Genomic DNA, 27749 nt, shown 5'->3' with positions numbered 1-27749 from the left:
ATGAGCTATTGCCAATTGCCAGTCACGCTTCGTGTTTGTACCCCGTGACCATCAAAATCCATTTGACCTACGAAACACTTTTAAGTACACACGTGCTATTATTTACATCCTCTATCTGCTGTGTGAAGACAATAACGCAGCAGATAGGGGATTCGTCAACACTGCAATAGTGATTCGGTAGTGTTAATGGGGATAAAATTTGTTCCACTTTCGCCGGGCGTAAAACGTCTTAATATGTAAGCCAGCAGCCCCTTTTGTTAAGCCACACCCGATATATAATACAGAAAAGCTTTTAATTCGACACGTCACACGATACATAACAATCGAATGAGTAGATAAGCCTCGGAGTACACACCGTAATTAAATTTTTCTACATAGCCAACGGTGATTAAACAAAGAAGATACTCGATACCTAAGAAGTAAATATTTAAAACGGTAAATATAAACAGGTAGGTTTTAATAAATTAATAAAATGGCGTGATGTACGGCTTGTTTTTTAAATAAATAATATTAAAAAGGAAGAGTTTTCTACTCGTTCTTTTTTAACAAAATCGATCATTTCTTCACCGCATTTTTAACTAATTAATGAGCTCTGTCATTATTATTCTATTTTAAGATAGTGACTTTTGTGTTTCGTAAATCATAGGACAAACACAGCATCCCTCTTTAAACGCGTGTTTGGTGAAACGTGCGCTCGAACACACCTGGAAGAAGTTAATAATAATAAACAGATTAAAAATTTACGAAAAATTCGTGAGTGGAGGGGGTTAAAGTCTTCAATTATATAGATCGAACTGCGTAATTATATCAAATTTACGCCGTCTCCTCTATAATTACTTCCCGCACTCGACTTCGTATCAATCGAACGTAGAAAATCCTCACCCTTTCCTCCCCGGTTAATTAATTAAATAACGAAAAATATAGACATTTAGCAGTCACGTGGTCTACACGGGCCCGGTCTTAAACGCCATTTGAATATAAATCGTTAGCACGCTACAATACACCGCATTATATCCGTCGACGATATTGCCGGCGTGACTTATCGATATGCAAATTAGTAGCCGGGAGTTTGTGCTTTTAAATAGGATTTAAGCTCCCTCCAGGAATTACGGAGAATCACTTACGTATTGTATCGAGGAGGATGAAAATTGGAGTAAGTAAAGAAGGGGGAGAAGCAGCGCGTGATTCGTAACTCGGAGGTAGGAAGGAGAATTTTTGGCTCTAACTGTGAGAAAATAGACAATAGGAAAAGAAAAGATGCTTTCTTCTGTAAAATGGTAGTGTCTTTTTAAGGAATAGAGCGTTTGTATGGGAGAGGTAGGATTTTTGGTCTACTTAATGAAGAATTGGGTCTGTAGGAAAACATTCCAAAGGAGTCGAAGAGAAAAAAAAGGGGACGAGAACAAAGTCGTCATGCGCAGTGATCCGTTTCTAACGGTAACCGTGGGTTTATCGGCTGACAACAATCGTCCGCGCCGAGCGTCCGTCGGCCGACTACACAGCCCCGAGACAGGTAAGAGTCGGATCGTCCGCTCGCGACACTCCTCTTTCTCCTCCTTCTACGCGTCCTCCCACCATATCGGGGAGGAGAACGTTTAACCTCACGCTCCCGGGCGCGAAAACGGACCGTAAACTAGCCCCGCGTCCTTCTCTTTACATTACTGTTTTTGTGTCGACTCGGGAGGCGAACCCCCTATCGCGCGGTGGAGTCGAAAGGGCGAATAATGGGAATTTCCTTTCGGGATCCGAACCCCCGTCTCCCTCGTTCCAAGGAATAGAAAATGCCCAATTTTCCCGCCTTCTAATGGCGCCGTTCGGTTTATTTACGTCTCGTCCGTCGGGTGGGCGCCCTTTTTTCGGTACAAAGGGCACTCGGCCTCGAGCGTTCGACGGGGAAAGTCCGCGAAACCGACCCTTAAACCGTTAATAAATGCGAAAACGAAAGACGAAAGGGTATCAAACCCACTCCTCTCGATCCGTGACTCTTTTATTTATCGTCGCGGATCGCGCCGATCCCCCGATCCCCATCGAACCCTCGCTTTTACGCGCGTTAGCCCAAAATAACACATTTCTGGCTAACCGAAGACGATGATTTACACGTAAAAACCAGGGTTCGGTCCCCTTATCGATAAATTCAAACATTCTACCTGTATATGTAGGGTTAAATTTCGGATAATTTGTATAACAATGAGTCACGGGTTCGGTTACGCATGCAGAAAATTAAAGAGAATATAAAGATTTTTGGTTTTCTCGAAGCCTTCTCTTCATCTTCCTTCCTTTTTTTGGCTGGTTAACACCGAATCGAGTTAGAAGTTTGTGCCAAATTTCGAGTTTTTCGCTCGACCGGAGGTAGCAAATGCGGAGGGAGTAACCGGTGTACGCTTTACGTCACAACCGCGCGTAGTACTACACCAGCGTTAATGACCGTAAGTAGTAATCGTGCTATTTACACGACGACGGTGCAAAAAAAAGAATATTCTCGACCCTCGTCGCCTCTCCGTTTCCCTGTCGGAAAGGGAGCGGGCCCGATCGCGGCGCGACGTCGTTGGCTGCGTTGGCGGGCCGACATCGATCCGCCGCTTTTTGGCACGTGGATCCGGAACTGCCGCGAAGGAAAGAACGGAAGCGGCATTCTCTCTCTCCATTGGCTCCATCCGGGCACGCGACGTAGAGCGGGCCCGTGAGCAGATTCGGCTCTCCCCTTCCGAGTGCTCCTCGTCCGATTTTTGGACGCGGCCCGACTTGGATCCGATTTGTAGATTTTTAGGTTTCTTTTTCCTTTTTTTAAAAGAGGAATTTACTACTAAATATCCCTCTTCTTACGTCTTTTCTGACGTCGATAACACTTGTCCGGCTTTCTTTTCAGGGAAACGCGGCCGTGTCAGGCCTCGGCACGGACCCTTCCGTCCCCGTCGTCTAGTGGTAACCTCTTCCATGGCCTTACGTCGTCCCAAGAGATGGAGGAACCCCATTCTGGTCTTCGCCGCCGCTCTCTTCTCTCTCTATTACTTTTCTCTTCCGTCCGCGTGCGGCTCCACCCCTCTCCCCTCGCCCCTCTCGCGAAAACTTTTGGCTCGGGAGACGGACAATGCGACTACCGTCGTTCCTCAGTTTCCCGAGGATCTCTTTTCCCTGGACCAGAAGAGGATGGGAGCCGTGGCCCTTCACGTTCTGGGTCTGGTGTACATGTTCGTGGCCCTGGCTGTGGTCTGCGACGAGTTCTTCGTCCCCGCTCTGGAGGTCATCACCGAGAAACTCAACATTCCCGAGGACGTGGCCGGGGCCACCTTCATGGCCGCCGGGGGGAGCGCCCCCGAACTGTTTACCAGCGTCATCGGTGTTTTCGTCTCGTACGACGACGTGGGCATCGGGACCATCGTGGGTTCGGCCGTATTCAACATCCTCTTCGTCATCTCCATGTGCGTGGTCTTCAGCAAGTGCGTCTTACGCCTCACCTGGTGGCCCCTGTTTAGGGACGTCAGCTTCTATTCTATATCCCTGGCCGTGCTCATCGTCTGCTTCAGGGACAACGTCATCCACTGGTACGAAGCCGTCGTACTTCTGGTCTGCTACGTCTTCTACGTCATTTTCATGAGCTTCAACGCTCGAGTGGAGAAGTGCGTGAAAGCTCTGATGAGTAAGAAGTCCACCAAAATAGGAAGCTCCGATCACCTGGTCAACAGGGTAAGTTTCCATTGTATAATCCGAATTGGGGAAAAGAAGTCCCGTTGGAAGAAAGTACACCGGAACGTGCCAATTTTCCGCTGGTTCGAAACGGGATCCATCGATCATTAGAAAGAAGTTGATCTTTCTTATCCTTGAACCATCCTTGACCCAATTAGTTCGGATGCGAGCCAAAAGCTTCCTTTTCTTTTCAAATATTTAAATGACAAACCAAGCGAAAAGATGATCTTTCGAGTGTTCGAAACGAAAAGGGCCTGGAAGAAAGGCTTTCTTAGCCCCCGCGGGGACTCTAACAAGGCCTTTTTTTCCGGGCCAGGAAACTATTTGACTCCAGCTGGACTTAAATTCGAGCCGTTCTTCGTATTCCTTCTTAACAAAGGAAAGGAAATTAAATTCTAAAACGAACAAACTCTCTCGACTTTTTTGCGGGGGTCGCAAACGAAAATTACGCGGGGAATTCGAGGATGGAATTAAAAATCGTTCCCGTCTGTCGTAAACGCGTTATTTTTTTCCGTGATTCGAATCCATATTCGTGTCGGATGTCGGTCGTCACCGCAACGACGGAACTAGGATTTGTTTACCTTTACGTTTACGTTTACGATCGGTAAACAACGAAAGAAACATTGGGAATTCGGACGAGTCGGGTGACGTCGACGACTTTTTAATTTGTAAATTTCTCGTTTCAGACCATTCGAAGGGGGGTGGAAGAGCCGACTTTGCAGGCGGGTAGCAAATTCCGTCAGGGGCTTCTGCAGCTGATGATTCACTCCATCGATCCCCTGTACGAGGAAGGTAAGAATGACGTGACTCCCACCCATTAAACGCTTCGTCCGACGGATATGGAAAAAGAAATTAAGCCACTCCTCCTCCTAACGCTACTTCGCGAAGTTCGCAAAGTTTCGCGAAGATCCCACCTCGTTTTTTCGCCCCCCAAAAACTTTCGACTTCGTTAGTCTTCGACGAATTTCGAATGAATCGCTGCCTCCCGATTAAAAATAAACACTTTGGGATCTGGAATTATAATTTCGGACGTAAGCCTGACGAAAAATTACGGAATTACGAAAAGGTCAAAGGGCAAATTCAATGGATTTTCGTCCGGTTTTCTTCGTTAAAGAAGTTTCTTCGCCACTCGTTCAATTCTCGTTCTTACCTTCGCTACTTTCGTGATCAGTTTGGACGATTGGAAAGTGCCCTCTTGGCCAACGAGCGCGTGCGGTTGCTCGTGACAGACCGCACGACACGGATCCTAAATTATTGAAGAACCAAACGTTCGTTCGTCACCCGGCGACGAGTAAACACGCGACGATAATCCGCGCGTTATCTTTCAATTGTTTCTGGAATAGGACTTTGGGACTTTCTTCTGTTTCCAGGGAAGTCCGACAACTCGCATTTGCAAACCGTGGCTAGCGTCAGGGTGCTTCTGGACGCCGCACCCCTCGGAGCCTCATTTCCCGTCGAGACGGTCCCCGGCCACCCCTCTCTTCGACCCTCCCGAGCCGATAAGGGAGTTCAGACCGACATTTCGGAACTCGACGTCTTCGCCTTGAGCGAAGGGGCCCGAAGGCCCCGCTTACAGGTGAGTTTTCCTTTCGACGTGGTACCGATTCGTTCGACTAGATAATAAGTTTGTGTTTTCATACCGTAACCTTTTCCAGCCTCTTCCTCTCAAAACCGAAACCAAAGTGGAAGGCTACGAGAATCCCGCTCTGGAGAACGGCGCCCCTCCTCCCGAACCCCGTCAGGAACCAGTTGGGGTAAGTTGTTGGTATCCGGTGACGTTTAGCCCCCATTTATTCTTCCCTAAATTCACTAGGAAACGAAAGAAGAGGAGATACCTCCCTCGGACCCGTCCGAACCCCTGGACATGAGTTGGCCCAACACCACCAGAAAGAGAATCAGTTACGTCTTGTTGGCCCCCATCGTCGTCCCCCTCTGGATAACGTTGCCCGACGTCAGGAGGGAGGTAAACGTAGGATTACGCATTGTGTCGAGTGGGGAAGAATTCGTATGGTAATTATTGTTTTGGCAGGACAAGAAGAAGTGGTTCGCCTTCTCCTTCCTGGGTAGCATTCTGTGGATAGCGGCCTTTTCGTACTTAATGGTCTGGTGGGCTTCTCTGGTGGGGGAAGTAGTCGACATCCCCAACGAGGTAAATACCCATTCTCCTCCTATCTTCGTAAACTTTCGCTTGTCAAACTCTTCCTCTTCCCGAATCTCAGGTCATGGGGATGGTCTTCTTGGCGGCGGGAACCAGCGTTCCCGACCTGATTACCAGCGTTTTGGTGGCCAGAAAGGGTTTTGGCGACATGGCCGTGTCCAGTTCCATCGGCAGCAACCTCTTCGACATAACGGTGGGGTAAGAAGTTCGGTTTCCAGCTTTCTTCTTCTCCTCTTCCTTTTCTAACTTAATTTTCTCGCTCAGTCTTCCTCTTCCCTGGCTATTGTCGGCTCTGATATTCGGCCCGGTTCGAGTCAACAGTTCGGGAATGATCTGCTCCGTGGTCCTCCTCTTCATGATGTTGCTCTTCGTCATCGTCAGCATCGCCGCCTTCAAGTGGAAGATGAACTTGGGCCTGGCCCTGGTCATGTTCTTCCTCTACTTCGTCTTTGTGGCCCTCAGCCTCCTGCTGGAATACAAAGTAATCTCTTGTACGGACATCATCGATTCGGTTAGTCTGTGAATCCTCTTTCTTCGGCCCATTAACAGTAGTTTAGAAGAAAGTAGCTTAGAGTAAGAAGCGTTTCCGGTGGAGAGACAAGATCCCCTCGGAGGGGTGGACACACACGAACAAAGAAAGAAAAGATATATTTTAGTCGACGGACTCGATTATTTTTCTACGTCTTCGATCGACGATTCGGAGAAAGCGCGAAGGTGGTTCGCCACCCGTCGATACCCTTCATTATATGCCACGACTCGACACTTGTCCCGAAATATCGATCTCTTCGACCAAAGTCCCGCTTTTGAGTTCGTCTTCCATCTCGTGCGACGATTTTCTGGCATCGTCCACCCCCTCCTCTTTAAATATATCCGTTTTTCTCTCCAATTTTTCCTCTCTCGGAGCCCATTTTTTGTAGAAAGACCCTCTTCTTCCGAATAAATCTCCGAATTGCTCTGTAAATATCCCGTTTCTCTCCGTTCATCTTCCCTCTTCTTCACCCGTTCTTCAGCTTCCGGTGGTCTGCACACAATTCCTGGTTTGTAATTTAATTAGAGGAGGATTACAGCTTCTCGTTTAATAAATATTTTTATGATCTCGCAGTGTTTTTCGTCGACAATAAACAAAAATATACACTAAATTCTCTCTTCTCCAAATATAATAAACGTTTCTCAACACCGTGAAGGACCGATGGGGGCTTTTAAATACTACATCGAAATCCCTTCGTTCCCTACGGAGAAATAAAGGAGAAAATGGCCTCGTAATTACAAAACTTCTCGAAAATTGGAAGAGAAATTTCACGCGATTATCCTCGATATTTACTAGAGACAGAAGACCAGACACTACAGCGTAGTGTTTGGTTGACGTCTGGGTTTCTTCGAATCTCGCGTGTGTAGCCGGGATAATACACACGTCACACAGAGACGAGAAAGTAGTTTTCTAGTCGACTCAAATACGATCGAGACGAAAACATCCCCCCCCCAGCCAATACAATTAAGCGTTGTACACTCGGGAGTGGGGAGGGAAAAGGAAAATTGGAAATTACCTAATTGAAAGTCGACCAATAGAAAAGAGCGTAAACGTAACACGAGTCCGATTGCGAGATGCGAAACGTCATCACGAAATGGAAAGAAAGACACGAGACGTCACGCGGGGAGAATGCCATTACGACTCGGAGGATATTCACGCGTTATCGATCGATTCCGCAACAGGTTGGCTTCTATCCGGAGGATGTCTTCTCACGTTTTTTGCCGGTCCACACCCAAAAATATCAAATTTGGTAGAAGTATTCTGACTTTTACATTTCTGTGTTGTAAGGGGGAAGTTTTCGACCTTCGATTTCGACTTTCTGAAGGCGAAAGTTGTACCCGCGCCAGTACAGTAGGGGGGTCGAAGGAATATTTTAGCAGAATCGATCGATATCCTTTGCGAATAAGTGCCTAATTAAGCCTCGACATTAAAATTCGCTTTAAATTCTGATAAAAATAAGCGCTTCGACTACTTTACTTTTTTTTCCTTTCTTTATCTTTCCAAGAACGCATTTGCTACAAATTACACTAAAATACTTGGCTAATAGACACTCGATCACGTGACTAGAAAACGACGTCTTGGCTTTAGTCACGCGTTTACTCGACGTAACAATAGCAATTATAATTAGTATCGAGATAATTAAAATTAAGAAAGAAAGTTTACGTCACAAAGATCGTAGTCGATTAAGTGTGACGTAAAGTCTAAAGATATTATACCCCTTTACCAATCATATTTTATCTGGTTTATTGTTAGATGTGCCGGAAGTAGAAGCGTGAAAATACAAAATTCGTCTCGACAACTACGTGATATATCTGTAACAGTACACGGGATGTGTTACGACACAAAACAAATGAAGCGAAAATCGGAAGTGACGTTATAAACTCGTTGGAGGAGGGAAAGAAACCATCTTTAATGAGGTTTCCTATTATTATATAACGCTACGACGGCGTTAAATCGCGGTTAAATATTAAAGCGACTGGAAACAACGCAACCGGGAGGATTTCGGTGCGGTTACTGTTGGTTAAAACGTCACGCTACGGTACTTTTTCGGTAGCGAGAGGATAGCGTGACCGATTATCACAGCTTTTATTATAAAGTTATAGATTATAATGATCGTCGGAAAGAAGAAAAGAATGCTGCCAAAATGCACAATTGGGATAAAATTATATATCCGAACCATTCGCTATCGTAACCTACCGGTACGCGCGTGTTGCGTGTATACCCACGTTCCCGCGTGTGCGTTATTTATTAGAAGATTTTAAAGGTTTAAGGAGGGTCGAGTTTTGTGACGTCGAAGAGGGGAGGGGTAGGGAAACTCGGAAAACCTTTCTGTCCAAATACAGTAGATTTATCAGAAATAGAGTGGCGCCATCTTTTATAAGAAAATTAAATTAAATTATCAGTACGCTTCATCGTATATTGAAGCGTAATAACTCCCGTTTCTTTTGTCGAAATTTTCTGAAATTTTGTGTATTAAGAGAACCTATGCTAAAAGTTTTAGTGATTAAAGATCTAGGGGATAGAAAACAGAGGGGCTGGTACGACTATCTTCGGGGGGTGGTCGGACTTAATAAAGATTTTACTGGTTATTATCATTAACGACTTTTTTTTTTTTAAATAAAACTCATCTCTAGCTTCAAATGCAAGCTTTTCGCCGTTTTATAATAATTAATATATATAATAAATTTTTAAAAATTAAATATCATAACAGATGGCGCCACTACGATTTTAATAAAGTTACGTAGCTCGTTGCTGGATTTTTTTTATTTGTAGATTTGTGTGTATATGGTTTTATTTTCTGTTAAAGAAAAACAACATTAATTGAGAGTAGTAGTAATCACTACAGGCTCCCAAATTTTCCCCGGAACTGGGAAAAATCCCCAGTTTTCCTCTCTCGGCTCCGTAAAATACATCCAAGAAAACACGGGGAATATTTTAGAGTCGTCCGGAAACTTTGCAAGTATAATGGATAGATTTTTAAAGCTCTTTCCCCTCTGCGGACATCGAGAGAGCCTTTTTTTTAGTAAACCCGCAATGGGTGGCGAGGGACGGAGATCTACTTATCCGTCCCTCGCCACCCGTTATTGAAACTTATTAAACGATAAAACAATAGTAATTATTAAGTAATCGTAATGTAGGCGATTCGATTATCCCACAAACGTAATCACAATTAGCTTATTAAACTCCGATTCAAAATACAATTTGATTTTAGGTGGCTAATAAGGTAAGAATTATCATACGAAATGATAATAAATTAAAAAATAAATAACTCTTCACGGAAGGCGCGTGGTCTTGGTAATTGCTCGTCGATGTCCTCTTTAAGAGGTGGGACAGATGTTTTCGACAGGAAAGTTGATTGACCGTTCGACGTCCCACCCGATTGTTTCCCATCTCCGATGCGACCGAAACGAGTATTAAGTACCGTACATAAAAGTACGCCGAACCAGTTTGTACGGCGATAACCATTTTAGAAAAGACGTTTAATTTGTTTCTTGTTTTGTTTATAAAGTTACCCCCGCAGAAAATAAACCACGTGGGAAAGAATAACGATGTCACGTGCCAACGCTTCCAAACGAGTTAAACCAACTTAATCGCCCACTTTTGGTCCGTTTAAGGTTTATTCCAAAGATTAGGAGTTTTCAAAATGGTGGATGATTTATAACAATAGATAACGCGATTGACCAATAAAGAATTTAACAATCAAATTATGATTCATTGATTTGATGAGTCGAGCGAGATTTCTTCTTATGACGTTTAAGTACCGATTTTATAAATAGAAAAAAAAGGAAATAATATTTAATTCCGGTTAAATTGATCTCGTGATTTATATTTTTATTTTACAAATAAAAATATAAATCACCATACATTCGCTGCACGGTGATTTCACCGCTTCTAAATTCAAGGTTATGGCTTATTCACTTTTTCTTACGTCAGCAAAAAAATAGGCCAAGCAAACAATACAACGCGTCAAGGACCTCGACATTCGATTCTTTGCCGACGTGATTCAGATTATTAATGACTCCATTAAGGAACATCTAGGATGACGTCACGTAAGTCGCGTGAGCGTAACGTCTTATCTCCGGGTGTGAACCCGCACCGGCAGCGTTGGTGGGTCTGAAGTATCTTCGAATTTACCACCCTCGACCGCTTTTTTTCTCTTACGGCTTTCGTTTTTCTTAAATTTCCATCATCTGTGTCTCGTTAAGTGTATTTTTCAGAATTTGCGGTGTTAGAAAAAAACGTTTTTTACTCTAAACGTTGTCAGATGTTCTAATTGATGTTATTTAGTGTTCGGGAACAATTACTTTCGTTGTACACATTATAAATACAATTGCCGAAAGAAGCGGAAGTGTATTTTTAATAAACAAACGTACGCTATTGTCCGATTAATTTATATAAACTTTGAGAGCGACGATAAGCTGGCACGATGGCTCCATTGTACGAAGTCGTAATTGGTTTCTATTTTTAAATAAAGGAGCCGTAAACTATGTAAATTTATCGGTAATAAAATAATATAACAAAAACAATCGTATTCCGCCCACGTGATACACAAAAACTATTTTACGTTACATACATAAACCGCCACGCGTCGCGTCGATCGCCATGATGAATCGAATCACCATAGCCATAAATTCTTATTTTATTTTAAAAACGGAAATTAGAGGAAATTGACGTAACATTGGATATTTTTAAAATAATAAAAATGTATAAAATATAATTTTATTATTATGAAATAAATATTAATTTTTTAAAAGATATCGAGTGTCTACACAATTTTTTAAACACGTTTTGCTATTGGTTATTTTCTATGTTTATCGTCATAAATATTTTAAAATTTAAATAACATTTTAACCGGAGAGATTATTATCTCTTGTTTTTTTTTATAAATATTTATATATAGAGAAACCGGAATTATTATGAATGATGCTTTGTTAAGGCGGAACTAAATAATGGCGGCATTATAAGTAATGGGTTCTAAACGAAGGCTTCTGTTCATGATCATTTGATCTTCGAATAAAGAAAGATTTTTCCTGGCAATTACGAATATATATATTCTTAATATATATATATAATATATATATTTTAATATAGAAATAACGCGCTCCATTCCTTTATTAGGGAATAGGGAAATTCCCTAGATCGGCGATTTTCCGGCGCGCTCGTCCGGCGATGACGTAATTTATAATTGCATTTAATTTTTTTCATGTATATAAATAATTTAGAATTATGCGAATCTTTTATATTTGAGAGTGTTTATAATTTTTATTACGGAACGATTAGTCGTCGGTCACGGCTTGGGATTTTCGTATCAATAAATATCTGTTTTACTAGAGAGCCTCGATTTTACGATCTTTATTTTTTTATTTCGTACCAGGTTTTGAATACGAACCGCGAATAAAATGAGTTATTTAAAAAAATACACTAATTTAAAATATTTACAGACGACGATGGTCTCTAAAAATTATTAATTTAAAGGCGTTTAATTAATCGTTTACCAACCACCAGGGGACGGCGTGTAAATGTTGCCGCGGTAAACTCGACAGGTGTTTTTGCCATTTGTACAGGTAAATCGGTCGGTTCGGCCACGCGCGGGTGACGTCGCACGGGGGCGGCGCCGTCGCCCGGAGCCTTTCGACCTGGAAGCTTATTAGAGCGAAGCGGAAATGACGTAGCTTCCGGCACCCGGCCCGACTGAGTCACTCGGAGTTTCGTCGTTACGGGAGTATCAAAATGGTGAGTCGATTCTCTTTCTCTTCGTTTTTTCTATTTATTTTTCTTCTGGCGTGGTTTTTGCCGACGTTTTTCCATCAGGTGGAATTCTACCGTCGATCGAGAACTGGAAGTGACACGGCTTTTAGCCAGCATTTGCTCTTCCGATCGACATCTTTTGACTCCCGGGCGCCAAATGGTAAACTCGATCACGCGCGATTTGGCGGAGGTTGGGACACCTTACGGGCCTAGAAGATCGGGTACGAGCTGGTTTCTCCGGGAAGACTGCGGAAGAGCTCGCGCCGTACCGGAAATCCTTTATCCTCTCTTCTACATCTTCGAATGGCGAAACTCGAGTCGCGACCTCGCGCCCGAAAAGGAGTTGTCGAATTTTTATACGCCGCCGACCTTATTCCGCTCCGTTTTTTGACCGTTTCCCCATCGCCCTTTTAAAATTCGTTCGTAGCCGGCGACGTTTAAATCCCTCGTGCCGGAAACGTCATTTGCCGGCCTTTCCGAATGACGGCGATAAAAACCACTCGAACTCTTATCTAAATTATAATAAATTCACAATTTAATAACATTCGATAAGTAATTAAATAAAGTTTTGTAGACAACTGATTATATGCGCAAAGAATTGAGTCTTTTAATGGTTAAAATGGAGAAACGACCAATTCCTGTCTTGTTTAATATGATTTTAATTTGCGGTGATGCTCCATTTGTGTTTGGTTTTTAATTTGAATTCCGAATGGAATGGCCGGAACGTTATTTGGCTCCCCTTCTTGTTTTCCGGTGGTTCCTTTAATACCATAAAAATGTTTTTATTCCTTGATATAATTTCGATTATATGTAGATGTTTTAATTGTTTGTTCTCCTATTTTCCGATCGTATAATATTGTTGCCGGAAAATATTTTCGGTCGATCGAATCTAATTCTGTCGTTTCTACGAAATTTAAGAGACGAGTATTTTATAATTATGAATTAATATTTTTCCGAAACGTCGACTTCGGTGCCGGCGTAGGAAGCACGGGCTCGTCTTTTGTCGTTTTTTAATTTAAGGCATGGATTATGACTTCTCATTTAGGTGTACCACTGGCAGAGTCATCACATTAAGCAGAGCGGGGTGGACGACATGGTGCTCTTGCCCAAACCCGGCGAGGGCGCCATCGTGGAGAACCTGAAGAAACGCTACCTGGACGGACAGATATTCGTATCCTTTGAAACCCTTCGGCCGATTGTCTCGAGGAACGGAGTCGGGAAGAAAATAGATCCGACGTTTATTTCGGTGCCTTTCGAGAGAAAATTTGCATACTTGCGATCGTTTAAACGTTTCGTAGTGGCCGGAAAACGTTTGACCCCGAAAATATCCGAGACGGCTTCCTTTGAAATGTGTGAAAAATTATAGATGTATATGTTTTGCAAATGATGAAACAACTATTAATGATAATAGTTGAAACTTTGACCGGAACTCGGTAACTAACTAAACTGCAAATTCAAAATAATTAATCGTGAAAGCTTAATTTGATTTGGCCGTTTGATAATTTTTGTAATCGTTAACTACAATATAAAATGATAGACTTTCTTCGCTTACGGTCGGTATCAATTTGTTGTCATGCTATTCTCTCGTACGGAGTCGGTACCATAGGACAGATTTAGAATCAAGTATAAAACCGACAATTAGTGTGCCGTTATCTACGGGAGATAATATTAAACCTAGCTCGAAGCACTTTAAATCTATTATGCCATTAATTCCTGCCGTTTATCGGTATTTTGTTCGATTACGGTAACGGATATTTAAGAAATGTTAAGTTTTGTATAATGTTATCGATCTTAACGTTAGCGAAGACGTATATAGGACCGGTACTAATTTCCGTAAATCCTTTCAAGCAAATGCATTATTTCACCGACAAAGAAATCGGACAGTATCAAGGAGCGGTAAGCATTTTGTATTTTTTTTTAATAACTAGCATTATAAATGATGATATTAATTTTCTTACTTTATCTAAGTAAATGTTTGAGTGAAAAAAATTCAGATTTAATGAGATTTTTTAGAATTAATTTTTATATTTAAACCAGAATACACACACTATTGCATCAATTAGGAAGAGAGTTTTAACTTACGTATACCCTGTTGTTTTGGAGAATATTTTAGATATATTCCTTCCCCAACATGTTGATCTTGTGTTTATTCGTTTAACATTTGTTAGTATTGTTCTATCGTTTAATTTTTTTATACAGGTTACAGATTTGGATGAGAAGTTTTGTAGGTAAAATTCATATTTTGCAACTATTTGAGATTATATTAATTTATTTTTAAACATTTCTAAGAGCAACAGAGTAAAATAAAGAATTTTTGCAAAACTTGTTTTGCATGTTTTATCCAGAAATATATTTTGTTTATAGAGAATTATTTTTATAAGTCTGTTGTTGATAAATTATGTCACCAACAATATTATTATTGTCGATATTACTGCCAAAGGATTAATTTGTAATGCATATGTAGTAAATTAAAGAGTACGTACACCTACATTTGTATTAGAATAAGGAATTATGATTTTTTATGTTTAACAGGAAAGTGAAGTTTAAATTTAAAGTTCATTTAAAAATAAACTTTAATTAATAATTTATTCGGACATGAACTTTTATAATACTCGCATTTATTTATAAATATGTGTGAGTATTAAAAAAATTTGTATGGATAAATTCCAGATAAAAATTTATGCAAAAAGTATAATTAAAGTTGATTCTAGAACTGTTGTAAATGACAAAATATGACCAAGAAGTCAATAATTTTAAATATTTAAATATAATTTGAAGATAAAAAATTATATTTTCATGCAGACTTCATTTCACTTATCAATTTATATTTTTTTTGCTAGATTTTCATAATTAAATACCCGTTCATTATTTTATCTTTGACAAGCTTTTTTCTGTTTAAAATAAGGCAACTCAATTATTTACTTAATTTGTTCCAGATTAGTTCAGAGTTTTCTAATGTAATATAAACTTCTATTAAATTTAAGTTGACTGAAGAAACAGATTTTGCACTCAATACTTCAAACCTTCGATTAGTTGGGGGTACGGAGTGCAAATCAATATATAACGTATGCAACAATAACAGTATCACGGTACAAATTTTACAACTTGGCAAAATTAATTAATTGCCGTTAGAAACTATTTTCGCAATTGAAATTGCCCAGACAAGATACATAAATTATTGAATTTTGAGTACGTCTCTTAATAAATCACGTTATGAAATAAATAAATAAATATTAATTAGTTATTGCAATTGATATTTTGGCCGTGTCATAGTTTTTGTAAGTGGTTCAAGGAGGATGAATGAACTATTGAGTGTTATATGTTAATAAATCCGGTGTTCTAGAAAACCTGTTTTGTATCTGTTTTGATTAATATTAATTCTTATAGAATCTAATTTAAAGTATATTTTAATTTGAAATTGGAGAATATAGTTGTATATTAGAATGTTTTACAGTTATGCATGAATTATAATGGAATAATTTTTATAAGTTAATAAATATACAATTTATCTGGTTATGTGGAAAAGTATATAAAAATTTTGTGCCAAAATATTGATAATACTAGTTTAATTACCTTAAAAATTGCTTGCAAGGGCTTCTCCGCTAGGTCGTTATTTTTCTGTTGCCATTTCAGTAATTAGTCAGACAATTAATTTTATGTAATGAGAATTGAAGTTTTGTGCCTATGTATTAAAGATAATGTACTTTACTTTTAGCTGCGTCATTGATAAATTTAATTCAATTTCAGTTGGCGTAAAGTTATTATTTAATGAAATATTGGTTACTAATGACATGCAAATTTGTAATGAATGATATTGTTTCATTTGTCATAAAAGAAAATAATAGTCAGAATTGTAAATACCTTATTATTTAATCACAAAATTCACTTCTTAACTGTTCTAATAAAATATATCTGATATAATAAAAATAAAATGGTGTGTGTGTGACAATGTAGGTCATGAAACTTTGCTACACAAGTGATTATTGTATGCGAGCGTTCAATTCAGTAAGTTCAATTGTGCGGGTTGACTGCACCCACAATTCACGGAGGGAAATACATTTCTGCTTTCAATTCAATGCTTTTATTTATTTTAAAATTGAGTCAAATACATTTACTAAGAATTATCAAATCTTCACTTTGTTGTTCACAGGGTAAAACAAAAAGATTAGAATACTGGAAAATAAAATTTTGATCTTTACATTAATAATTGTTATTAATGAAGAGATATATACCAATTATATACAGTAAACACCCCACTAGCTTGGACAAAATTTTTCATATAATTGTAAAGTAATTTAAAATTTGTAGACAATAGAAAAATTATAATTAACAAGTGTTTTTGATAACCGGAAATCTTTGTAATACCATGCATTGTCTTGCCGTAGTTGGTAAGTTACTAAAGACTGCACATTATTTTACATTGTATTGTCGTGAAATTTTTTGATCTTGCTTCCCATAATAATAAATTCAGCAGTATAACTTGTTAAATCTGTAAAACTGTATATAGTGGATTGTAATAAATTTTACTGCACCGTATATTGATCTTCATTTACCACATTGTTGGAGAAAATGTTCCACAAACTCTGAAACCTTTGTCCTTTATTAGTTATAGTTAAGTTAACGAGGGTTTATATTTATAAAAGTAAATATTAATGAAGTTGACGATAATTTATTTTAATTGAATGCAAAATTTTTTAATATTAAGGAAAAACGTTTACTCTTATAGGCTTCTTACGAAAATCCTCCGCATATATACGCTCTGTCGGACAGCATGTTTCGTAACATGATGATCGACAACGAAAGTCAGTGTGTTATCATCAGGTATAGAATTTCAAATGCCAAAGTGTTCTACTCTGTTTTTATTTAATAATTTGTAACTAGCAATTGATATTAAGCCATTTAGTAAATATTATATTTTAATTTAAGTTTTGTAAAACTTTTTTAGCGGGGAAAGCGGAGCCGGAAAAACGGTAGCCGCAAAATACATCATGTCATATATTGCTCAGATTTCGGGTGGAGGAACTAGAGTCCAGGTAAGAAAAATCATTTATAATTTTATATAATATGTTTCTTTTTAAAGTATCAAATTATGCCAGTATGTACCTATATAAGTCAAAATTAAATTTGTCATTTCTACAGAATTCAAATGATGTGTTCATTATTTCTAACTAACACTTTGACTGCTCATACTGTTTAATATGTATAAGGAACTGCTATTTAGAAAACTGACACACAATAGTTTTTCAATAAAATTTTCTTATCAGCCATTAAATTTAAAGTTACAGATAAGTGTACTACATTCCTTACTTATCTATAACTTCTAATTTTAACAGCTGATAAGATAATTTCGCTGTATAAATAAATAAACAATAATAAAAAAAAACTAGGTAAAAATTTTTATGCCTAATTTAATTTTTAACATGAATTTAGAGAGCTGCTAATGATGACATATTTTATCATTGGAAATGTATATAAATAACTTACTACTTGTTTACTTTAAACAGTTAAATTTTTGACATTTAAATCATTTTAGTTATTTTTATATTTATTGCAGTTAAGCTTGAATATTACATTATTGATTTATGCAAAGTCCACATTAGTGCAAAGTATAATTACAGTTCTGTGATAAGGATAGTCATTTCAATGTTAACGAGTTTGGTTAATACATATACAAAGTATGTCGTAATTCTGTAAATTGAATAACTATTATAATTTACCATTTAATTCAAAGCATACTGTTTCCAGCTTCCCCGAAATCACACAAAACACACATTTTTCAACTCTAATGTTTACAATGTCTATGTTATTGTTAATACAACATTAAGAACTTACTTTTAAATTTCTAAACTTTTACACATGTTCGGCTCTTGGATTCAATTTGGAGGCTAAGTTAGCCCGTTATATCCGTTATCATCCGGCCAAATGGACAAAACACTTAGTGTCATATTATTACTCTGGGGACCTGGGAACAAATCTGGGTGGATAAAAAATTCCAGGAATACTTTGAAAGACCCATCCCTCGTCACTCGGCTGGTCTGTAGTGGGCTTGGCCAAACCCACGACGGACTCTATAAAAGGTTTTCTTAGTACCCATGGTGTAGAAAGAGTAAAAAAAATAAGTGGTTTTAATTGTCATTCTACTGATTCTAACTGCTGTCAAAAAAAAAAGACCATTGATTATTGAAATACAATGACTTGAAGAAAGAAACTGTTTGTTTGGTACAGCATATAAGTTTGTTTATTTATTTATTTTTTAAACATGCCCAAACAAGATAAAACAAAGATTAAAAATTCCAGGACAAAATATATTTAATAAATGTACAATATTGAAGAATAAATACACAATATTTTAAAGTTTTCTGAACATCCATTTGTGATCATCGAAGATGAGTGTATAAAGAAAGGTCAAATCTACTAGTGTTAATAGTGTTCTGGTGATTGTGAATGGACATTCTTCAAAAACATTTTTATCTTTACTTTTTAATATCGTACATTTTAGTGAAAAAATTATGAGAAAATAGAGGTTTTGCCATTTGATGGTATAACTAATGATTTTTTTTTTTTGTAAAGTTTGTTTAATACAAATCTCGTTAAAATAAAATACCAATTTTTAAGTTGCTTTAATGGGGTTTGACTGTATTTACACGTATTAATAAATACACGTTAAAATATTTCAAGAACTTGGTAGATAAAATAAACAAAATAATATTTTTACATAAGAAAAAATTTACGACTGTTTTTATTACAAAATTTGTTTGTGATACATTTACAGCTTTCACAGCTGTAAATGCAATAATTGCATTTTTGTTTATTCCATAAGAGTATTTGAATAAATAAACTTTAATATTAAGTTTTCATTTTCAGAAAATAAAAGAAATAATCTTAGAATCCAATCCGTTACTTGAAGCTTTTGGAAATGCAAAAACCGTGCGCAACAACAATTCCTCTCGTTTTGTAAGTGTATAGTAATAATAATGCCTCACAGAAAAATATTTTTTACGTGTGTTAAAATTAAACATATTTTTACCAAAGGGAAAATACGTAGAAATACAATTCAGTAGAGGTGGTGAACCGGAGGGAGGAAAAATTTCAAATTTTCTTCTAGAAAAGGTAATATATTTTAAAAAAACAATTATCACTTACTTATGACAATTTTGTTGAATAAATGTAATTAAATTTTACATTTTGTTTTAATGATATTCTGTTATCTTTGACTTTTTTATATTCATATGGAAATTTCAAAGGAAATATTTTGTTTATAATTTAATATATTGATTTCTTTTTTAATTTAAAAAATTATTTTAAGATTGAATATATTTGCAGAATAGCTTTTAATAAATATACATTATTTGGATATTATTTTATTATTAAATTTTTTTATTATACATTTATTCTTTAATATCTTAATTTTGTTTAAGCTCTTTTTGTAAAAATAATAAATTAACGTAATAAAATTCACCAAAATTTATGACTGAATTTTGATTACAAAAATTTGAAATAAATTTTAATTGCTTTATACCACTTAGACTATTTTACTACACTTATTTTTTTTTCTTAACAGAGTGTGGTATCTTTGTATTTAATATTGTTTGTATATTTATTGAAAGTTGTTCAAATTAGAATTTATATTATTGCTTTCAGTCTAGAGTGGTAAATCAGAATCCAGATGAAAGAAATTTTCACATGTTTTATCAGTTGTGTCTTGGAGCAACGGAGCAAATGAAATGTAAGTAAATTATGTTAAAAATATGTTATAGATAATTTGTGCATGTTTTATCTGTGTGCGGGAGCAAACTATTATTGTGCAGTTAAAACATTCCTTTTGACAATGAACTGAATTTCCTGCAACAAGATCTACATTTCCAGTTTGAGATATCCGGAACAAAACCAAATATTGACCTTACCTGAAGAATGTATCTTTATATCTTCAATTTTTCAATCTATCACTATAATAAGCACTATAACAAACAGTGACTTTGTTGAAAAATAGACTGAACATGCATGTAATAGTTTTGCATATTTGCATTATAATTTGCTGTATTTAAAATAAGAAATAGGAAACCTTACTTTTTGAGTTTGAATTTAATTGAATTGAGCTTGCATTTAATGAGTTTTGCTTATACTGAATTTTAATGCTTGTCAAATTATATTGGGACATATTAGCTATAAATAATTTAGCATTACTAATAGACATATTCACTATAAAGAATAATGTAATAAAGTACAAATGATTTGTATTAAGAGTGAACTATAATGACGATAAACAAACATTTAATGATTTGTATTCTTCCAAAAAACAAATTTTATTATTTAATTTCTTTTTTTATTTATGAAAAGATGCTACAACAACAATGAATGATTGCCATAAACTTTTAATTACATATAATTTACATTTGTTATATATTCATGTTAAAAATTGTTTTCAACAAAATTTAGATATTGGAAAGTTTTTTATATTAATGTTTATTATATATTTAGTTAATTAATAATTCTTATCATATAATTTCTTAATCTACTTATGTATGTTTCCATTAATTAATGATTTACAAAATAAATTCTTTACATTTCAATATTTTTTACAATGAAAAGTCAGTGTGGAATACAAAATAAAAGGGCTAAGGAATATTTTTAGGAATTATTTTTATTTAGATATTACATGTTACATACAGTTTTACTATAGACTAGACTATTATCAGATTTACAAATAATAATTTAATTTATTGGTTCAATAATTGATTAGTTGTTTGTTAAATATTTTACTCCTAAAATTGAATTGATGAAAAAAATTAAATGTTACATGTTAGAATGAAATAAGAATAAAATAATTAATATTTTCTTCTGGAAAAAATATTGCTTATTTTAATTTAAGAATTAAGTGATTGCAAAGTAGAGATAATGTATTTTTTTATTATATATGGGAATTAAGAAATAATAAATGAAAACAATGTAATTCAGCAACAAATAACTATAGAAAGGAAAGATCAGATGTATTGAAGTGAGTAAGTTATTTTTGTGAAATGTTGAGAATCTATGTCTTTACTTTGCTAATGATACTGTTGAAATATTCCAACGTATTACATGCGGCATAATTCACTTTTGCAAATGGAGTCGAGTATTATATTCTTTGTAATGTGAATTTATCCATTAAATGCTTGGAACTCTAGAACTCATTGAACTTAGCTCGTGCACTGCCTACATAAATTAAAAAAACCCTTTGACGATCGCCATTCGCTTTTTCTCAAAAGATTAAGCTTTGTAAATATGCATGTTTGAAAATGTCTCATAAATAGACAGAAAGAGTTTTAAAATATTTATATGTTTAAAATGACAAAAATTTAAGTTTCCTTCCTAATAACGAACAATTCTCAAAAACGTTTTACAATTTTCTGCAGTTGTCCGTATTTTTCTTTTTGAACCATTCCTATACTATGAATTTACATTTGTTCCAGATATAAATACTGCCTGGTATTTAACCCTGAGCAACCTCAGGGTTAAATACTCAGCCCAAAATGTACTTAGCAAGCACAGAATGTGCTTGCTGAGTACGGAGATGGTATGGAATGGCACAATTTTATTGAACCAAACAAAAGTGCCAAATTGTTAGGCTATTATATGGCAAAGTTTGATTTAACTAATAAATTGGGTTTAGAGATGACGTTGATATGCGATTTCATTAGTCATGTAGGTGGGATAAATGTTTTTCAACAAAAATAGTCAACTTCTACTTGCACGAGAAGGTAACTTGAGACATCCAAATTTTTTCTAGTGTTAACTAACATCATTTGCAGCTGAATCTGAAATGGTAATCATCCAACTGATCAAATTTTGCAAAGAAAATGGTCCAAATATTTGAACTTTGCACCCTCAAAAATCCCCGAAAAACATATTTTGTGCTCACCAATAACTTTTTATAAATTAATTTTCTTATTTGAATGCCACCCACAATAGGGTCCCTTTATATCTGACCAGCAAGATACTGGTAATAGAAAAGGAGCCTATTGCAGGCAGAGTTCAAAGTTACTTTGATCAAAGGTAATAATTGACTTCCTCCTGAAAAGTTTCATTGCATTTGCTCAAACCATGTCAAAACATAAAGAACAGATTAACAAACTTTTTTCTTTATTTATATATTAGATATATTTATATGTACAAGTACAAGCAGTTATATAAAATATAAAATGTTTCTTTTATAGCAAACTTTGGACTGGCTTCTCCAGATTACTTTTGGTATTTAAATCAAAGTGGAACATACAGAGTGGATGGCATAAATGATGCACATGATTTTCAAGAAACATTGGTAAGATTTTAAATTTGTACATTGATTAGAAATTTATGTACTTTGTCTTTACATCTTTAAATTTTGAAAAATTCTAAATACTCAGTAAGATCCAATCAAGTAAATTTTTATGTTAATGAAATAAAACTTTAATTTCATAAATTAATAATTTTTAAAACACTAAAAAAAGAATTAAAAACATCTACTTAAGGATATATATATATATATACACACACATGAAAGACATCAGCCTACATGAGGTGTTTAGCTGGCAGGAAAGAGGGTAAAGGGAGGGGAAGAAGGAGGGAGAAGAGATAGACAGTAGAGAAAGATAGGATCCCTTTGAATGGTGTTTGTATGGCTACTGTACTCTATGTTTGATGTTGGTATGCAGTTTTTAGTCTGCAAGGCCATAGTCTCCCAAAAGGTCTAAAAGAAAACCTGAGTGTAGCAAACACCAATAATTGAGTGCTTCCATGAATAGCTAAGGGTAGAGGTTAGTGCTAAGTGGCTGTTAGTAGAAAGATTTATATCTATGTAATACTAATAAAACTGAACATGAGCATGAATCTTAATACTACTTAACTGCTAGATAGGCAGTGTGAAAACAGACAAACACGATGACAAACTAGACGAAACGAACAGACTGACAAAAGACAAATGAGCAAGACCCCAAAATCTTTTTTACATTAATTTACACACTAATTAAACTAACCTACTATAACCTAAAACGAACCTAACCAGAAGACTAAAGCTAACAAACTCTAATCTAATTGGAAACCAAGCTAAGAGTCCCTAATCTAACATGCAACTATAACTAACTTTAAACTAACTGAATTTAGACTGAAAAGAAGCCAGAAAATAAGAATTAAAATACAAAGTTGAAAGTTGAAACAGAGCAAGGGAAAGCTAACTGCCATCTGTGCCCCTGGAGTGTGTGCTCTCAAGAGCCCCACTAAGGGATAAGAATGCAAATAGATGATGGAACATTGTACACATGTAAATGAGTTGGTGCAGGTTACAAGGCCAGTTGTATGTACCCTTCAAGAATAGCAGATCTCATTAAACTATCCCTAATGTGATTGTACATATTGCTGCAAAAAACTAAGTGAAGTGGTATTTGGGCCTCCTGAATACCACAGTCGCATCGTGGATTCCCCAAGGTTAAATCTATGCAAGTATTGCTTAAATTTGCCATGTCCTGTAAGTAGCTGAGTGAGGCTGTAACTAGGGTAAAAGTGGTGAAGAATCGCAGTAGTGTCAAACTTGGGGATGAAAGTGTAGGTGAGCCTACCAGTGGTGTCATGGTCCCAGCTGTCTTGCCAGAGAATCAAGATTTGCTTCTTGACATGATTGTTAATGTACGAGTTAGGAATGTAACTGAAGGTACTAGTGACTGAAGACTTTGCAGCTTGTTTGGCAAGACAGTCTGCGGCCTTGTTGCCGAGAACCCCTGCATGACCCAGGACCCATAGGAAGTATATTCTAATGTTGTTGTCTAAGAGTCTGAGGATGTGATGTATGAGATGGACGAGTTTTAAGTGGCTATCAGACTTTGCAATTCTGTGCAAAGCTACCCCACTGTCAAATAAATGCGATAGTGTAAGTAATGTCTTTTGTCCTTTCTACACGTAATGTGAATTAAGCTCATATAAATAGCTAAAGTTTTCACCTGTGTTATTGAGCAACATATACCTAGACCAGTCCTAGACAGAAGCAAGTATTGTGAAGCTCATGACCTAAGTCAGAGTAAACTACAAATGCAGCACCCATTTCATCATCCATCTTGGATTTAAGTCAATAGGGGTCAACCCTGACATTACCAGAACAGCACTAGTGGGTGTGGTCCTATAAGCCTTACAAGTGCAGAGAGCTGCAATCCTTTGAACAGATAACAGTTTTTTACAAAACAGAAAAATCAGTATTAAACCAAATATTTAATTGTTGCATTTATAGAGATACTTTCGGAATACTAGTTTAATTAATTAATTAACTAAAAATTTATTAAAAGGCCTAACTGCCAAATTGTTTACGCAGACAAAATATTTAGTTAATTAAATTATCTGCCCAAATGACCCTATAAATCTGGAAATTACATATTTGGCTTAATATTAATAAATTGGGCTAGATTAGAGGTCACATATGGCACATGTGTGGGATGATTTTCAGTGGCACTCTGATTGAATAGCAATGTAGTAAAAATTATATCTTAATTTATTAATTACACATTTAAATGGAAGCCGTAGTTCAGTGTAGACCATAGGACATTAAAAAGAAATCTCTCGCTTGTATATTTATATTACAGCATATGTATTTACTCCTTGTTGCCATCTATGTGTTGTGGATGTGCTTCACATGTAAGAATATAATTAAATTAACAACTTAACTTCAAAATTATATTTTTTTGAAGTCCATTGTAACCAAACCAATTTTGATAATATCACAAAATTGGTAGATTGTGCCGGCACTTGGAATAACATTATAACTTAGGTTCAGCACAACATTGCCGAAAGGTTGCCAGTCTCTGGGCTAGACAATTTTTTATGTAGAAATATTAATCTAAGCTGCATATTAGTTTTTAAATTAAAAGAATCATATATTTGTATTGTTTCTTAGTTTAGTTAAAATTTTATATTTTTTGTAATATAATAATTTTTTTAATATATCATTTTAAATACGTTTACGAGTTGCTATCTCAGTCAGTTATTATTATTTAGAGAGCCATGACTGTTATGGGAATGTCTGATAATGACCAGTTTAATGTGTTACAAGTTGTTGCTGGAATTTTACACATGGGAAATATCTCGTTTGAAGAACATGCTAATTTTGCTGTTGTTAGAGACGAAGAATGTAAGTGTTAGAACATGTGTGCAAATATTTTTATAAATTATAATATAAATTTGACAAATTACGGACATTCTGACAGATTGACACATTATATTATATGTTATAGTTTTAGAATTTCCTGCATACTTATTTGGAGTGGATAAAGATTTGATTAAATCCAAATTAATAAGTAGAACGATGGATAGTAAATGGGGCGGCCGTACGGAGACAATTCAAATGCAGTTAAACGTAGAGCAGGCAGTTTATACTAGAGATGCATGGGCCAAAGGATTATATTCTCGTCTATTTGATTACATTGTTCAGGTAAGAAATTAAGATGATAATCTTGGTACAAGATGAATGAATGAGAACAAAGCAAGTGATATTTTATTTCTTCAATTATTCTGTAATATTTATTATAATTTATTTTTGTAAATAAACTTGCTTTTCTCATTTATATGGAAGTTTATATTTAAATCCATCCAATGAACAAGGCAATAATTATAAATACAAATACATCACAGTAACCATATATAGCTTTGCAGTTAATCTGGCAAATTCATCATATAAACCAACTACAGAATCTGGAGGCATTGGAAATTTTTAAAGTGGATTGCCAAGGCCTGTCAATCAATTTTAAAGACGAAAAACAACTCTCGAGAGCATGACAGGCTATGAATGATCCGGCACTATAATGGCCGGTGCAGGCATACAGTTTTGGAAATTTAAAATTTAAAAATAATAAATTTGAAAATAGAAGCATTTGAAATTGGAACAATTAGAATCAAAAGCTAAATTGAACTTGGATCGCACCAGAAAAATTTTTTATAGAACTCCATCTGAAGAAGGTCCTAGGATGAACCAAAAACGTTAGTGTTAAGTTTCAAAAATTAACTGCAAAGCTGTATATGGTTAGTGCGACATATTTGTATTTAGAAGCTTATATTATTATATTTATGGAAAGTTATATTAAAAAGATTTTTAACTGAAAAATATGACAAAATGGAATATATATTTTCATCTTTCATTCATTTCAATATATTTGTTGTCAGTTGAAAATGCCAATTAATAAAGATAAATAAAAAATGTCTTCGAGTCAAAAACCTACAAAAGCAAATGAAAAATGTTTTCAAGCACTTTTGGGAGGGGAAAAACTAGTTCTTATAATACAGATTTCAAGTATAGCTTTAAACTTTAAAAATTTATAATATAAGAACTATATAGCTCTTAACTTTATATCTATATAACTTAGAATATAAGAACTAGTTCATTCTTCTGATAATGAGTATCAAGATCAAACACTATTAATTACTGTTAATGTACAATTGAACTTGGCTTTAGTGATCAAATGTAGACAAAAAACTGCATTGACTTCTTTGTGAATGGGATGGAACATAAGCAACACTATAAATCATTTATATCTAAGAGTGAATTGGTTTGTTGACACCTTTGTCATTAGTTCTTGGCACAAGAAACAAGACTGTCACATGTGGGATGCCAACTTTTTCATTGGTCAGGAGACACAAGTTAAAAAGAGACACTACAGGAGGAGTTTATCAAAAACTTTTCCAACTGATATGTGATGTAGTGTTCATGTGTTGTACAATATTTATACCATATTAATTTAATTTAAATTGGCAAATATGTTTCCATCAATCTTCAAAGCAGAATTTTATAACAATGATTCAAAAACAAAAAATAGCACTTTAACAAATTCTGCTGCATCTTTAGAATTTAAAAATGAGTTTATTATATCATTAACTTTTTAACTTTCAAAAAACCAAGATCAATAATACATACATCGTCAGTTTTATCCTTAACTATCTACAAATATATTGAATATTTCATGGTCCTTTGTGATATTTCTAGACATTCAATTTAATTGTTAAATAGCACTTTAACAAATTCTGCTGCATCTTTAGAATTTAAAAATGAGTTTATTATATCATTAACTTTTTAACTTTCAAAAAACCAAGATCAATAATACATACATCGTCAGTTTTATCCTTAACTATCTACAAATATATTGAATATTTCATGGTCCTTTGTGATATTTCTAGACATTCAATTTAATTGTTAAATAGCACTTTAACAAATTCTGCTGCATCTTTAGAATTTAAAAATGAGTTTATTATATCATTAACTTTTTAACTTTCAAAAAACCAAGATCAATAATACATACATCGTCAGTTTTATCCTTAACTATCTACAAATATATTGAATATTTCATGGTCCTTTGTGATATTTCTAGACATTCAATTTAATTGTTAAATAGCACTTTAACAAATTCTGCTGCATCTTTAGAATTTAAAAATGAGTTTATTATATCATTAACTTTTTAACTTTCAAAAAACCAAGATCAATAATACATACATCGTCAGTTTTATCCTTAACTATCTACAAATATATTGAATATTTCATGGTCCTTTGTGATATTTCTAGACATTCAATTTAATTGTTAAATAGCACTTTAACAAATTCTGCTGCATCTTTAGAATTTAAAAATGAGTTTATTATATCATTAACTT

General features: G+C 35.4%; 2 protein-coding genes across 3 annotated transcripts in view; both read left to right on the top strand.

The window, feature by feature from the left end:
- Positions 1-1393: 1393 nt before the first annotated feature.
- Positions 1394-6943, top strand: LOC111635502 (sodium/potassium/calcium exchanger Nckx30C-like). 2 transcript variants are annotated; one of them, XM_023380475.1, is made up of 9 exons: positions 1394-1513; positions 2867-3684; positions 4371-4476; positions 5055-5260; positions 5340-5438; positions 5498-5647; positions 5714-5833; positions 5904-6035; positions 6107-6943. In XM_023380475.1, exons 1-9 carry the CDS (start codon positions 1414-1416, stop codon positions 6356-6358), a joined length of 1983 nt encoding a protein of 660 aa, XP_023236243.1. In that variant the 5' UTR covers positions 1394-1413; the 3' UTR covers positions 6359-6943. The 2 variants fall into 2 exon arrangements, with proteins under 2 accessions (XP_023236243.1, XP_023236241.1); XM_023380473.1 differs by having other exon boundaries at positions 5904-6040.
- Positions 6944-12351: 5408 nt separating this feature from the next.
- LOC111635498 (unconventional myosin-Ie-like) overlaps positions 12352-27749 on the top strand; it is a 33391-nt gene continuing 17993 nt past the window's right edge. The window contains 11 exon segments of the mRNA XM_023380469.1: positions 12352-12872; positions 13165-13290; positions 13926-14015; positions 16846-16940; positions 17065-17152; positions 18984-19073; positions 19152-19229; positions 19761-19845; positions 22313-22416; positions 25113-25245; positions 25349-25545. Of these exon segments, the coding sequence (XP_023236237.1) occupies positions 12834-12872; positions 13165-13290; positions 13926-14015; positions 16846-16940; positions 17065-17152; positions 18984-19073; positions 19152-19229; positions 19761-19845; positions 22313-22416; positions 25113-25245; positions 25349-25545 (1125 nt within the window). The 5' untranslated portion in view covers positions 12352-12833.

Source organism: Centruroides sculpturatus, unplaced genomic scaffold (assembly GCF_000671375.1).
Source record: "Centruroides sculpturatus isolate CEXI.00-Female unplaced genomic scaffold, Cexi_2.0 scaffold978, whole genome shotgun sequence".
Classification (NCBI taxonomy): domain Eukaryota; kingdom Metazoa; phylum Arthropoda; class Arachnida; order Scorpiones; family Buthidae; genus Centruroides; species Centruroides sculpturatus.
This window is presented reverse-complemented; position numbering and strand designations above follow the sequence as displayed.